The 16,517-nt window shown below is 38.9% G+C and overlaps 1 protein-coding gene across 1 annotated transcript in view; it reads right to left on the bottom strand.

Moving 5' to 3' along the window:
- EFNB2 (ephrin B2) overlaps positions 1-16,517 on the bottom strand; it is a 46,124-nt gene that overhangs the window by 12,726 nt on the left and 16,881 nt on the right. Inside the window, exon 2 of the mRNA XM_056329437.1 lies at positions 10,452-10,735. Within this exon, the coding sequence (XP_056185412.1) occupies positions 10,452-10,735 (284 nt within the window). The remainder of the gene's footprint in view (positions 1-10,451; positions 10,736-16,517) is intronic.

Raw genomic sequence — 16,517 nt, forward strand, 5'->3', positions numbered from 1 at the left:
GGGTATTTATATAAATCGCCATAAAAGTCTCCACTTCTATTCCTGTATTAAAAAAAAGGACAGATTTTATTACTGTTTCAGGTTGGTGGGGTTTTTTTTGGGGGTGTGGGGGATGTGGGTGTGTGCCAACGTGGAGGACACAAGCAAGACAGAGCCAAGTGGTTCTGTACTATAATATACCTTGGAATATACCAACTGTTTAATTCCAGGCACACCGCTGGAAATCTGTAGACTCTCTCTCACATCTCATGCTGTTCTACTGAGAAAGACCGCCCAAGTATTAAGCACAAAACAGGAAGAGAGTTCTTGTAATTTTTCCTACATTCGAAATGATTCTATGAATTTCAGGGAGACATGGCATCATACCACAAGAAAACAGGTGTTAAAACAAAACAAAACAAAAACCTGCCCTTCATTTCAACAGTCTTTCCATAAAGAGAAAAAGAGACAGTGAACAAGATGGAACAGGAAAGTATTGAAAAAGCTGTGAGCTCAAACTGGTTTCTGCTGCCTATCATTTTAAAAACAGCACTACTTTATCTCTGGGTTAAGGAATACCACAGATGAAGTGTACTAAACAGTAAACTATTTGCTGAATTATTATCCATTACAGAAGGTCACAGCATCCACCCACCCACAATGAAATCCTACTCACTTCACTGCTGTCTAGTGTCCTTTGTCAAAATTCTCTTGGAATTATTTAGAGATTAAAAAAAAAAAAAACAAAAAAACCAAAAAAAACCAAAAAAAAACAACCAAAAGCGCCTCAATACTGTATCACTATGAATGACAATTTAAGTATTTCATTATAGTTAAGAATTTCTACAAGTATTTCAGTTCTGTATTTCACATACTCTGAGAAACATCAGATAATCATCTACTGCACACATGGCTGCTTCTAGTTTACATAAACAAATTATATATTTGTGAGCGCTGAAGTAACTGTGGCAGATAGAAGCCCACTAATTATGATGTATTCTGCGTATATCAGAAAGTATGCATCTAAAACAGATTACTAGCTAGTTAACTTCATCAACCACAAATAGGTATTTTAGGTAAGTTTATCCTTTCTCCCAGCACGCTACTGGCAAAAGCCTTTCATGCATGGGGAGAAGTATCTCCCCACTGCCACAGCCAGCTTTGCTTAACAGTTCAGCTGAACAGAACTAATAGAATTAGTTAGCATTCAAGTTACACTGATTGTTGCTAATGACAAGACGGCTTGCTGGAAACAAAAGCAGAAGCCTTAACATTAAATGAGGGCCTGTTTTCTGTACTGCACAAACTCAACACCACCCTTCAAGTATGTTCATCTGCCTTGAAAATCTCTCTGGTCTCTGCCTATGGCACTTGGATAAGAAAGGGTTATAGTGAAAGTTCGTATTAAATAAATAACAAACCTCTTGCTCATTCTACTGTCACTAATTGCAGGCAATGATATTAATGACCCAGTAATTGCTATACGAGTAGCACTGAAGTGGAAAACATCATTTTGAGGCAGAGTTCATCTCTAGGTGGGAGGACTTCACCAGTGACTGAGTTAATGCCTAGTGACAGTTTAGAATATAACACTATAGATGAGAAAATGTGCCAGTCTCATGGTTGTAACAGTTTAGATGGACATGATGTTATTTGCTTTGACCACATGGAGTCCAGGAGTAACCCCAATGAAGTGCCACAGTCAGAGTTTGCCCTACAGATGAACCTCATTCCTTTCAGGGGAGATGCTCTGTACTATAACAATCTAGAGCAATTTTCCACATGTTTGCTTCAATAAAAGATACCTTCATCTCCTGCTTTTACATCAAGCACAACAAAAGTGTGCTTTATTGCAAAACACAAAAAGCTATTTACATCATCTAACTATCCTTCAGCAACACAGAGTTTGGCACCTTAGCACCAAGATCAATGATGATACTATCGGATGACTGTGCACTTGGCAAAGACGATCACAAGTTAAGCACTGTTTTGATTGCAGTATGCTTCTTTTTGTGTTTAGAACTTTAAAATATCCACGGAGTAAAACTTAATGAGAGAACATCGCTGAAATAAAGCAATCTGGAATTCCAAGGTGCTACAGAACCTCCAATTCAAATACTCACCATAAGAAATCACAGGGTTTAGCTTCTTTCGAAAGTACCACACAGGCACATTTCGGATCATTTTCAGAAACTCCGATGGGATGAGTGTGTTAATGCTCCAGCGTTTAGAATTTTTAAAAGTCAACTAGACAGGAGAGCCGATACTTCTATTATGTCCATAAGGTTTTTAAGATTCCACTAGTGTTTTAACGGTATAACATCATTAAGTTTTGGTTTTGTGGTTTGGGGCTTTTTCCCTTTTGCAACACAGGTTAATTAATGTCTTGATTCTGCTACCCAATCTGCCATGGCAGCCTCTGGATGGCAGATGGAATAGTTTCAGCACAGGCTGGCGCCAAACACCTGGAAAGCAGCTTTGCAGCAAAGGTGCCGGGCATCCCGGTGGACACCAAGCTGCCCATGAGCCAGCATTGTGCCTTCACAGCAAAGGTGGCCGATGGCCTGCTGGGCTGTATTGGGCAGAGCACTGCCAGCAGGCAGGGGCAGGCCACCCTTCCCCTCTGCTGGAGTGCTGGGTGCAGTCACGGGCTCCCCAGTACAAGACAGACATGGACAAGTCCAGTAAATGGCTCATGGAGATGATGAAGGAACTGGAGCACCTGTACAGAGGCTGAGGACTCAGGGACTGCTCAGTCTGGAGAAAAGAAGACTCAGACACATCTTAGTTATGTGTATAAATACCAGGGGGATATGTGTGTGTTTGTGTCTGTGTGTTTCTGTGTGTGTGTGTAAAGAAGGAAGAGCCAGACTTCTCAGTGGCGGCCAGTGACAGGACAAGAAGCAATGGCCACAAAATCAAAATACAGGGAATGCTGTTTAAACCTGAGAAAATGTTTTTAAATATGAGGGTGACCAGGTTATCCAGGCCAGCTGTGGAGCCTCTATCCCTGCAGATACTCAGAACTCAGCTGGACACAGTCCTGGGCAGCTGGATGCAGCCGGGCCTGCTGGAGCAAGGGCTTGAGCAGGGGACTAGATGTCCAGAGGTGCCACCCAAACTCAACCATTGTGTGATTCTGCTGTCTACCCCACTGTCATGGTCTAATGTGTTTACGTGCCGATGTGAAATACTTGAAAAATAAATTCATTCTTGGTTTCCCTGGCAGACTTCTGTTTTGCCCACAGCAGCTCAGTAAGCACGTGAGGCCTAGTCTGCTGCTGTGGTGTGGTGACTTTTGCTGTCTTCATCTACTGAACAAAAACCAGATAAATCATTCTAAAGAAAGATGTGAACATGCTTTTTAAAGCCAGCCTTATCAGCTTAATACGGGCTCAAGAACTGCTAAGTTAGATACCTTAAGACTAATCCTGCTTTTACTCACAGAAATACTTGTATGATTTCCTTGGGACTGAAAAAAAGCAACTGGAAGACTGCCCATTAGGGCTTAGTTTTATATTCTGATTTATCAGAAATTATTCCTGAAATGTTCTTCCTCCAAAGTTTCCAGGATTGACTAAAGTCAGAGAAGAAAGTCCAAACTGACATTTTACCCTGGTTTTCAACCATTTCAACCCTGTGTTTTAGCTAATGCATTTCTCTAAGTATGTTTCCCTCCAGTCTTGCTATGCAAAGACTTCAATGAGGCAAACAATTTCAAGTATTTAAAATCAATTTCACTAAACCCTTTATAAATGCTTATGCAGTTCCTGGTCTTTTATTTTAGGTCTTAAAAAACTGTAAGATGTAACAGATGTAATAGAAGTACCTGTATAAACAAAAAGACATTATCCCACTTGATGAGATAAATGTGCACCACCAAACTTGTGTACAAAATGAAAGTTAAATGTGTTTCAGTACGCTAGTGCACTTCTACGCTTTAGTTCAGACAGATACTTTCCTCATAGCATGGCATGTCCCCTTGATTTAAAGTTACTCATACCATGCACATAAAGGATAAAATACACAGTCAGCACAACCTTCTTCTGCATGTAGTCCTATTAAGGTTGCATATGTAAATCTAGGAACATACACAACCTGCACAAGGTCAGGGTTTAAGCTGTTTTTTGCAAAGCACTGCAAATGTCCCTTATTGTTAGTATGTATACTATACACATAAAGACTTCCAAGTGAGAATATTGTATCTTTCTTTGTGAATATACTGTATTGCCAGTATTTATAAATTGTTTATAAGGAACTAAAAAAAATGAGAAACTAATATAGTGACTAAAAATATTAAACAGCTTCCTATGAAATGTAAAAACCTGTTTAATTCTTGAGTATTTCCTGGTTAAGTCTTTCTTCCAGTCTAAATAAATATTCTTCATTTTCATCTGATTCTGTATCTATCTAGAATATTTGGGGGGGTGAAGGGGAGGATAAATGTATTTTTTCACAAGATGCCATCAATTAACAAACTGAGCATTCCTCTCTTTCATTTCTTTCCCTTAGGAATAGAGAAATAATAACAGATTTCCTGCTGAACTATCTCTGTCTACTTTAAAGGAGATAAACGGTTGGTATTGCCTAGGTAATGGCACCGAATATGAACAAAGTACATCAATCTAAAATAGCCTTATTGTCTTACAAGGCCTGTGTGGTCTGGGACAAAACCCCAAAGGGACCATGACTCCATTAATCCTGTAAGTCTTAGACTGTGTTAGAAATCTGAAGCTGCACAGGCAGTCTTTTTTTTCTCCAATAATATTATTTGTGTGAGCTGTATCTATATTTAATTCAACAAGAACTAAGTGGTATTGTTGTTATATTCCTTAAAAGACTCTACTCTCAGGAAAGTCAAAGATGAACCTTTGCATATCATTTTACACCAAAAAGAAATAATTCGTCTAATTTTTTGAGGAAAGAGGACAAAGGAAAGAAAAAACATGATCTTTGTACAACTGGAATCGGGGTGGCTACTATCGCATAGGCTTTCATTAACACCACCACCACCAAAAATAAGTAATAGACTCCTGGACCACAGAGTCTTTAACAAAAAGCACAAAAAATGTCTTTGTTGCAAAAGAAATGTAATTGAAATTCTGATACAATTTTTGTTCCAATTTTGGCTAGTTTGGAATTAACCTCCAAACAAAGGAAAACCTAAGGTTTCCTTTCAGGTTGCTTTCACTAGGTATTTGGGAGGTTGCAGTGGGCTGCAGACTGGAACCTGCCTCAGAGAGGTGTCAGAATCCCCAGCCAGCCAGATTAGCCAGCACTTAAACTGTTTGGTCAGAACACTAAAATAACATTTTAATGTAAATCTATTTGGCCATGCAAAGAGATTTATTCTATCCAGCTGCACTGTATTTCAGGGCACAATCTATATTGTCTTTTAATGTGTTCTCCCTCAGACAGTTATTGCCCTTTAATTGTAACAGAATGACAAAGTGAAAACATAAAAAGCTTTGTGATTTTTTTCAAACCCAGCTAATGCTAAATCTTCAGAATGACCATATCAGTTTTAAAAGCCATGGTACTGTTAAAGCAGCTACCCAAAATGTAGTGCTACTAGCCAGTATAAACCTTTAAATCTGTCAGGGATCAAAAATAAATATATATAAATAAATAAACAAACAAACACACACACACATATATATATGAGGGTTTTTTTTTAATTTAAGCCAGAGGCCAATTGTGGAAGTGGGTCGCTTGAAAAAAGTTGACAAAAAACATTTAAGGAAAGCTGAGTATTCCATTTTGCCAATGTCAAAGCCAATGAGCATCATTAGCTGGGCAAGCTTGGCTAATGAGATCGCAGGCAGAGCAAGCATTTTAGAGGAACCTTTTCTAGGTAGCCCTGACATCATTTTGCAGGCCCTTCCAAAAACTAAAGCCATTCTTTTATGAATTTTTAACAGCTGAAGGCTTCATTGCACATGACTTATTTTTTAATGCTGATGATGCCAGCCCAAAATCTTCATCTTACTCATGCAAAAGAAAAGATGAAGTGAACAGAGTATGTGCTCACTTTGCCAAACTATCTCAGGAGCATGATGGTGCCTGAAGGCAAGTGGCACTTTTCCCTTCCCTCTGGTGCGGCTTCCCCAGGGCATGGCCTCAGTGCAAATCCAGGGTACTGCAGCATTCCCGAAGTCCTATGACTAAAGGCCGAGTTTGTTTGGAACAACTCTTGTTCACCAAAAGTAAACATCTTTGGCATGTTATATATGCTTGTACTATGCTAACATGTCTCCCTCCCATAGAAGAAACACTGCATCTGAGAGAGGTACTAAAACAGTTGCACCACGACCCAAGTGCTTGCAGATCAATCTCCTAGCACTGAGAAGATACTCATTGCTCATTCTGAGCAGTCCACAACAGCAGACAAATATACTCCATTCCCTAACCATGCAAAGACATAAAAAGACTTTTTAATGCAAACATCAGAGTTGCAAATCTGCATACCCTTCTTCTGCTTAACTTTGCGCTTTGCACAGATATTTATGTTGTTGGGCATGATGTATCTTCCTTCATGCATCTGAGTAAGGATTTCCTCAGAGACTTATGTTAGCTAAATGGTCATATATTTTAGGATAATCTAACATTAATACTTCTGAGATCTCAAGTACAGTTGACCTTCTCCCATTCTGCTGAAAAGAAATCAGGTAACCACAGGAAAATGAATCTATTAATTTCCCAGGAACCAAAAACTGATGATGGCAAAGAAAAGAAAAGCAAGGACACTCTGTTAGATCATTTGTTGTTTGCTTTCACAATACCATTCACTATGGTCTTTCCAAGTACTGCTGTTCATGGAATTAACTCTTTGGATCCTGATACTCCTACAGAGCAGTACCTTGCCAAGAAATACATAGATTATTTTTGGATTAAAATACCATTAAATGTGAAAACAGGTATGAGAAGCTCATCTACATTTTACTTTTTTAAAGAATTCTGAACTGTGGAATGAGAAAAGTTGCATCTTTTATATGCTTAGACCTAGGGAAGTACTGAGTAGAAAAGATCTTCGGTCATACCTATCATGAATACATATGAATGTTATAAAAATTATGGCTTCAAGAATTCCTGTACAATCACATTTCCCTAAAGATACACAGGGTTCAGGAAGCTGCTTCATCCTGTGTTACAGCTCCTCCTCCCAAAATTACTAACCCCCTAATCTTAATAGAGATTTTACTGTTTAATACAGCTCCACAAACCACATACTATTACCTTAGAAAAACAAAACATGTTTCCAAATAATAGCAGGATGATAAAGGTAGATGATGATGCACAAAACATTTAAAGGACTGACAACAGCCTGCCAGCATAAACAGCGTGAGACTGGTCTGTAGACAGAGCCATAGCAAGCACTGCAAAGACACTGGGCTCAGTAAACTCTTCTGACAGGTTTGTTTGATGCCCCTTAGTTGAGGGAATTCAAGATCCTAAAATACTTCAAAAGCAAAAGCTGGCACATAAAATGCATTGTCTTCACTTCATAGCTCTCCCACCCCCTAAAAAACCCAACAAATCAAGAAAAACCCAAAACTCCCAAACAAATAGAAAAGAAAAAGGAAAAAGGAAAAGGAAAAAGAAGAAGAAAAGGAAGAAAAAAGGAAGAAAAAAAAAAGAAGAAAAGGAGAAGAAGAAGGAGAAGGAGAAGGAGAAGGACAAGGAAAAGGAAAAGGAAAAGGACAGAGCAGTATTGGAGTCAGCTCACTGCATTCCTCTTTTGGGCCCAAGCACACCTGTTAAATTACAGGTTTAGCAATAGGGATATACGCAAATTATCTACAGCCTGATTTGCGTACATGATTAAGATGTATTATATTACTTATAAAAATGTCAGTAAACGTCCTGACTACCAGAAACTGCATCTGACGAGGCTGTGTCAGGTCACAAGCTTTTGAACACAAACTGTTAAAATCCTATCTAGCTCCAGTATCCCTGCAAAACGGTGTCCTAGCTGAGCCCTGGCCTAGTTTTCTACCCCGCTTAAGTGTTTCTGAGACCAACATCACTGAGTTCATTGTTTTCCCCCTGAATGGTAGAAAAGCGAGAGTTTTAGCTTCAGGATGGCTGGGTTTTCAGGGTTGGGGTTCTTTTGGTCCAACCTATTAAAATGTATGGGTACCCCTGCTGCAGCTCAGTTAGTATGCTAGCAATATAACGATAAATTTGCCATTTGTTTATGCCAGAATGAGCAGGGAAAGTAATATCCTAAGACACTCCGTTATTACTGGAAGGCCAGTGTGATTTTTGAGGCATTAGGCTGTAGACTGAGCAAGTTCTTTCAACCAAACCCCACTGTAATCTTCCAGGAAATGCAACGTCTATTATGTCTTACTGCTATAATGAAATAATTATACAAAACTAATGAAAATGAGACATATTTAATAATTCTTTGGGTAAACCCATGAAATAGATATGACAGAATTGACAGGGTATCAGAAAGCTCCATTTGTGCCCATAATTTTCAGCTGATAATTGCAGCCATTCGTTCCACTACAGCTGGTTCGCTGTGGATGGTTTTAAAAGCAGCACTAAATACTGAACATACTTCATCATTAAAGCCCATTATTTGAGCGTGGTCATTTTTATGCTACACATTTTCACTGGAGTTACAGACAGCTATCTCTCAACATCTAATCTTGCAGCTTTTACCCTAGTAAATCTCACTGGATTTCAGTGGGAAGTTTGTCAAATTTAAATGCTGTGTAAGTGCGGTCAGGTTTTTCTATATCCCCTTGACTAAACAGAGAAAGCACCTATATTAAGTGATCATTTTGTCAAACCTTAAAATCCAAAAAATGTTATTTTGTATCTCCCATAACGGTTATTTATTATTTTCTGTATTTAATGTTTAATACAGAGAATTCTTAGATATTTCCTGTGACATACAACTTGTTTTATACACAGTGTGTACCGCTATGGATATAACTGGGAAGTACGCATTAACTTATATTAAATGTATTTCCATGTCCATTCTAAAAGTACTTGCTCAGGGCACCTGTAAAATTACCAGTATTTTTAACTAAAAAAAAATGAAGAAACATTTAGAGTGGCAGACATTACATAAAATAGTTATCAGCCTTCCTATTTTCAAGGAGGTGGCAGAAATGTGTTTGGGGACAAATTTTTTAGAAGGGCCTGCTGTGATAGGACAAAGGATAATGGTTTTAAACTAAAAGCCAGCAGATTTAGACTAGATACTAGGAAGAAATGTTTTACAGTGACTGGTGAAACACTGAACAGGTTTGCCCAGAGAGGTGGTAGATGCCCCCACCCCTGGAAACATTCAAGGTCCAAGTTGGATGGGGCTCTGAGCAACCTGATCAAGTTGAAGATGATCCTGCTCACGGCAAGGGGGTGGACTAGATGACCTTTAACGGTCCCTTTCAACCCAAACTACTCTACGATGATTCTATCGTTCTATGAAATAAGACACACCAGTATGTTACTTCCTTTAACTGCAGAAAAGCCCACGCACAGAATTTGTCCATCTCCTACTAACTGATGATCCTTGTTCAAGACTTCAGAAGTTCCCATGGGGCTAAATGAGATCTGCAGGCCATAATATTACAATGATAAAACCTAAACTAATGTAAATTGTTGTTGTACTGCTGAGATGTCTGCTTATGCTAACTCCTGATTCACATAATTAACTTCACATGTCATAAGTAATTTGAATCACTAAACATAGCAGTTACCTCCAGACTTGCTTTCAGCCATAAGTCCCTGATCAGACTAAAACTCACACAAAGTTTATATTGTTGGACACAGGCCTGTGTCATGCACATTCTTTTTACAAGTCCAGGACCATGAAAAAGGAGGAAATTCAAGATCATGCTAGTCCAGGTTTTGCCCAAGAACCCTGCTAGCTACTGTATGGACACAGTAGGTATGTATTGTGGCTAGGCATGCTGAACTAGAGCCTACCAATAACCCTTGTGGGCAAATTACACTGTCAAAGTTGGCACCAAAGTGGCCAAAAGGTGTTTCCTGCGAGAATCCCTGGACTACTTGGAGCAATGGCCAGCCGTCTCACGTAGGATGCCTCAGCTCAGAATGGCCAGGCCACTCTACTCCTACTCCTGGCGTAAGAGCACCCGAAGGCAAGGCCAATATCATGGCACATCACCAGCTATGAGCAGGAAACATCATGGTTCAGCTGCATGCAACTTTCAATGAGAATACAGACCACTAAACAGTGAACAGGAGGAGAAGCCCTTTACAGGCACAGAAGTACAATCTAACTTGGTTTACACAAACCAAGGAAAAAAAGAGACAGACACCCCATAGAAGCCACGAATAATGCTGAAAACATGCTGGCAAGAAAATATCTTCAGAGGAAACAATACAAACCTATTCACATTCTTCTTAGCTTGCCGATCATGTACAAGACAACATACAAAAGAACAAACAATTATATTTAAAAGAATGAACAACTGAAATTTTGAACTTACATATGACGTAATAATCTTTGTTCTTCTGAAATTCCAGGCCCCAGAGATTAGGACTGAACTCTTGAAACTTGATGGTAAACTTAACGTCTTGATCTGGCTTGGCACAGTTGAGTAGAGGTGTATTGTCCTTTTTAATAGCACAGCTATCTGCTTGGTCTTTATCAACCATGTAGACCTTATAATATTCATACTGGCCAACAGTTTTAGAGTCCACCTTTGGGCATATAATATCCAGTTTGTCTCCTATTTGTGGATATAGTACCAATCCTTGTCCAGGAAGGAATCTAAAATGGGAGGGGGGGTGGGTGGGGTGGGGGTGGGAAGGGAAGAAGAAAAAAGAGACAGAGGGGAAAAAAAAAAGGGAAAATGTGAGACACTTGATAAAATCTCACCCAGAAAAGCAGCAACTGCAGTGGACAGAAAGAAACAAATGCATAGTTTCAAAAAACAAAATAACAGACAGAGCAAACCCGATCTTAATAGTTTGGGCCTGGCTCGATTTAATATCAACAAGAAATATCAACAAGATGTTTATTTACATCTGGAAATTACAGATGGATTGAGTCTTACAGTCCTTATCCCAGTTTTGGGAACTCTAGTATATTTTACGTCTCTCTGGCAGGCACTACTGTTTCTTCCACATTTGGCCATTTACAGCAGCGAGTATGTCTGGCGGGCTACAATCCTGTTTTGCTGCTTTGGTAACATTTCTACTATTCTTGCACATATTTTGCTTATTTTGGACATGGGAGAATGACAAGAATAATCCTTCAAAGCCCCTGATCAACCACGTGGAAAAGGAAACAACTTAGACTTCAAGAGTTAACAACATACTGTAAATGCTGATTGATATTACAAGACAAAGGAACATCTGTCACTCACCAGGATGATGCTTATAGACCTGGAGTGAAGAGAGATCTACCTGACCCAAGGATCACACATGCTTCTGATACAACACTTTTCCAAGACAGTGCAACTGCTACACTATGATTTCTCCTCTTCATAAACTCCACCACTGCTGTCATTATTTTAGCTCTTTTTTTAATTTCTTGAGCTGCAAGTGAAACACGGGTATGCTTTTGCCTTAGCGTAGATGAAGACTTCTTACACAAACCGGCTGCGAGCTTAAACCTTTGGGGTTAGCCTCAATATTGTATCTTTCCTACTCGTACTAATTAAACAGCCAAACTTCACCACTTCTTCACAAAGAAAAATATAAATAATTACTTATAGTATTGATTCATCCACAAAATGAGGAGCCTTGTTCTCACAAGGACAAAAGCCACAGCAGGTTTGTTTGTTTCTTTCTCCATGATATATTTGCTCCAATTAAGGCCAAGAAGTGCGTGTTTTAGAACTACAGCCAACACAACATCCTCGAATGCACAGACCTGAAAGACTGACTTTCTTTACTCTTTCTCCTGCCTGCCAGCCTTTTCCAAAGGTCTTCCTTAATGGAGAATCGGCCTGAAAAACTGACTGAAACAATTGCTGCCTAATGAACACCCTTCTCCAAGTGCTCGCATTTAAACAGCACTCGTAGTAAATCCAGCTTATTCACAGGCAGCCTTCCTGGAAACTGTAGAGCATTAAGACTCAAGCAGAACAAAGTTGCAGGCGTCCTCCAGCCCCCAGCTTGGCTGAAGGAGCCCACCAACATGTAGTACTGCTGCAGGAGAACTTACTAAGTTAGAGAAAAGAATGATGCGACACCCCAAATTTCAGATCCATCATTTACAACTGCTTTTTCCCACACAATGCAAGTTTATGATCTGTGCTAATTAAGCAGGAATATTTTCACTCACAAAGCCTGTGTAAGAATTATATTTGTTGTGAAGCAGCACGTAGCAGGACAAAGACATGTAATTACAGATTTAGGGAGAAAGAACAATGAAATGTTATGGCAAGAAAAGCGACTGTTGATGTATAAATCACTGCACTCTTTTGTGTCATGCAGTGCAATTTCCAGACTACAGAAATTAAGCTTGGCCACAGCTGTCCAAATTGAGATGCACTGGAGATGGGGCGAAGCTGCACCTCCTCCTCCAGTTTTCGGACATGCCACAGGAATGCAGTGACCACCTCCCAAAAGCCGAAATGGCAAAACAAATGGAAAGGTGGAAATGCATCCTCCTCGGCATCACTGGCCTGGTGAGGCGTGACTGAGGGAGAAGCCAGCTCCGCAAGGGCGCCAAGAGAATGGAGGGGAGGAAGAGACCCAGCAAATGTTCCCAGGGAGCAGCATGGATCCTGACTCAAACTCTCCTCGGGGATTGACTTTGACCAGGCAAAAGCAAATGGAGTTTCTGAGCTAACCTCCATTACCTGTGACTGACTTTACCACCTCGTCTCACCACAGCCCCATTTCACTTTGCTTCTGTGCAGCAGTGTTGTACGAGAAAGATGAAAATTACTTGTATTCCCCCATCTGCAAGCCAGGACAAAGGCTGGTCACTCTGTGACACCATGGCTGCAAATACTTGTTCTTGCTAGTAATTCTTCTTCACATAATGGGAATATGTAATATGAAACACATGAGATTTCAGAGGACCGGATCTTTGTTTTTAAATTAATTGATTTACATTCCCATGCATAACAAATATGAAATTAGTAAGGTTAGAAACATGCACCTGTCTGTCATTACCAGTAATATGACCTAAAAGCTGCCCTGAAAAACAAAACCCCCTGATTCTCATTGTAGCTTCTGTATATATATATATATGGATGTAATGAAGCAGCAGCAGTATACATTCTCCATGCAAACTCCAAGTACAAACAAGTTGAGTTCAGAGATGGCATGCCAGGCAACCCTCAGGAACAGCTACTGGAAAGAAAGCACACTTGTGTGCCTTGGTTAAGTAGCCAGGAATTGTCCCATAAAAGGTAGAGGACAGAACCACCCCCCAACAGACAGCTAAAACTATGTTTTACAAGAGCTTTAAACCAATGCACTCGTTAAGACTTTATGGCAGAGGAATATTCTTGCTATGGCTCTAATGTCTGTACAGTTTTAGAACTAAACTCGGTAAATCTCCTTCCACTTGAGTTTCTGAACTTGTAAGATCTAATGCTGATGGGATTAGTAAAGAAAAAAGGCTGAAAATGAAAGGATTAATCCGAGAACTTGATTGTATTGAAATTTTTTCCACAGTTTGCAGTTTTGATCATGACCTTTGCGAGAAAGATATTTTTCCAATTTACTTTCCTTATTTTCTTACAACAATAAAGCCCAAATATGGATGAAGAGAATAAGAAAGTTTCCCCTCATGCATTTCAGTTTGACCACAAAACTTACAGCGGCTGATGAGTAGCAGGCATGATTATTATCCCTACATTTGGGTAATACTTTTGCTACTGTGTTTTCATAAAGACTTTAAATAAATCATTTGCCGGGTACTAAGCATTTTCTGAAGCTATTTACTAAGTGTCAGGAGAATTAAGGCTACTGTTTTATGATCCTATTTTTCAAAAACTTGTATCTAAAAAAAAGAAAAGGACAATGCACATTCAGCCTTGATAGAGGTTAACAAAAACTTCAGGATTAATCCTGAATCTTTCTTCCTGCAAGTGCTGATGTAGCCTTAAGCATTCTGGGGTAGCATCCACACTTACGAAACGTTTGCAGGATGGAATCTGTAAAACAAGTTGATGAACTGGCTTTAGAAGTCTGATCAGAATGTGCCTTCAACTAACTAAAAAACTTCCCCCGCCCTGAACAGAAATATAATAAAAGATGGAGCAAGAGGTTTTCAGAATCCTGTGACTGATTCCAAGGAAGCTGCGTTACTCCAATAGCTGGCTGGGACAGTGACATGCTCTTCTTGAGCAGCCAGGATAGCGACAGCACTGGAACCACTGCTTTCTATAAAAACCCAACTTTCTAACTTTCTGCTTTCCATCTCTATATGTTCTTTAGTGGGAAACCTACATACCACTACAGGTCCCTGTACCCCGTACAGAAAATTAGGAGAAAAGCTGAGCAAATTTTCCCATACATTTCTGCCAGCAGTCAGATATAGTGAGATTAGAGCATTCAAAGTATCTTGCTCACAATTAATAATCCTATTGCTCACTGTGAGAAAGCACATAAAAGTATATTAAGTACAGTAAAAGCTGTATGATGAAATTCATGCACTTTCTGTCTGGCACTTTTGGATACAGATGGCATTTTTACTGTCACCCCAAAACTGGTGTACTGTGGCAACACTTGACATCTGTGCAAACCCATGGATGTGAATCCCTCCCACATGGCCAACTAGTCATGCAGCTTATCAAATAACAGCAACATGCAGAGTTCCCAAACCTTTTTAAAAGTATTGTATTAGACCAAAAAGTCACGTGACACGTGAACAGAAAATAGGAACAGAATATTCCATTCCTCATTCCCACCAATGTTAGAATAATTTTCTGTATCACACTTATTTTAAGGCCAAATAATTCCTGGCACTAATGTACTAATGTAGGCCAAAGTCCTAGAGAAGTTAAACTTGGATTTTGAAATTTTACAAAAAATAAAATTCGTATTATGCAGTTTCCAACTAACTTCTTAAGAATCTACTTCCTGTTTAAAGAAACTTAGCAAATTCAACCTTATTGAATTATAAAGTTTTCCTTAATGATAACCATTCAAACCTGCCTAATTTCATTATATTAAATTCTCAAAAAAACCCAACTTTACCTGTCAGCACTTTTGCACTGAGAATATTTTACTATTCCTTACCAGTCACGTCTGAAATTGTAAAATTATCTACAGATAAAATTCTTAGCGAAATACATTCTTACTTTGTTAATCAGTATTGACTGATGTAACAATCTGTTGTCACGCTCTTCCCAACTTGCAAAACTATATACATATACACACATACTATAAATATATATATGCACACTTAGCTTTAACTATATCCTAGTAATTATTAAATAAATGCTATTTTAGAAAGCGTGTTAGTACTTGTGGCAAGTCTTGTATATTTAACCGGGGAAACAGTGCCAAATTTCTCTGCTTTAATACCTTACCTGAACTAATTGGTGTAGGCAGTTAGCTTTAAATTAATGTAACAAAAATAACCCTAAAAATGCAAACAATCAAGAATGCTTCTTAAAATGCAGCCTGAAACCTTCTGTTGGGGAATCCTACCCACTTAACTTTATGAAGTTTAACTACCAGCCTGACTATAAAGTTATTCATTGAAAAGTTTTATTAAGGAAATGTCATGAATACTAATAACACAGTATGTTAGTCCGTTACTTGTACAAGTGCAAACTGAAACAGAATACAGAATAGCATTCCATGTACAAGCCCTTACTGTTTAGAAGAAACTGTTATTAAAAAGTACACATATTCATCATCTGGCTTTTGAAACAACATTCGTATTTTGAAAATCATTTTGTCTACAGGAGAAGTGATTAAGCAAGGCAAAAGTCCTACCAGCTTGATGCAAAGCACAAAAGTTCCAGGAAAAGGTCTTAGTGATTTCAGTGAAGTAGCAGTGGGCTGTTCACAGCCTGCTGAATGAGATGAAAACCAGTTTACTGATTCCTTTGAACTGAGTAAAATCCCAAAACATAGACCACAGACTTCTGTAAGAGTCCTGTGTGCCACACAGTTTTCACATTAGTTTCTGTCATAACCATCATCATATAAAAACCATGTGGAGATAAGGGATACACCCAGCTGTAAACCTGAAATGATTTTTTTGCAGAACCAGTGATATTACAGGACTGATCTCACTCAAGTTTAAATAGATTAAGTGAATGTGAATTCAGTCAGAAGAGGATCAGTAACTGCCATGGAATGGACAGAAAAACAAGCTTCATCAAAAAAGATTGATGTGGAGTCGCTGTCTCAAAATGGGTACAGAATTTGGTTAAAAAGAAAGGCACTACTCTTACATGACGTCTGTGCAAGAAAAATTACCACAGTGTGACACAGCAAGATGACAAGACTGGCTTTATACACAGACTAGCAAATGAAACTTTCAAAACGAAAGTAGTATAGCATTTCATATTATTAAAATTCTTTTAAGTGAGTTTTGGAACCTCTTTTTCTTTGCCAGTGGAGGATTATTA

Source organism: Falco biarmicus, chromosome 2, assembly GCF_023638135.1.
Source record: "Falco biarmicus isolate bFalBia1 chromosome 2, bFalBia1.pri, whole genome shotgun sequence".
NCBI classification, from domain to species: domain Eukaryota; kingdom Metazoa; phylum Chordata; class Aves; order Falconiformes; family Falconidae; genus Falco; species Falco biarmicus.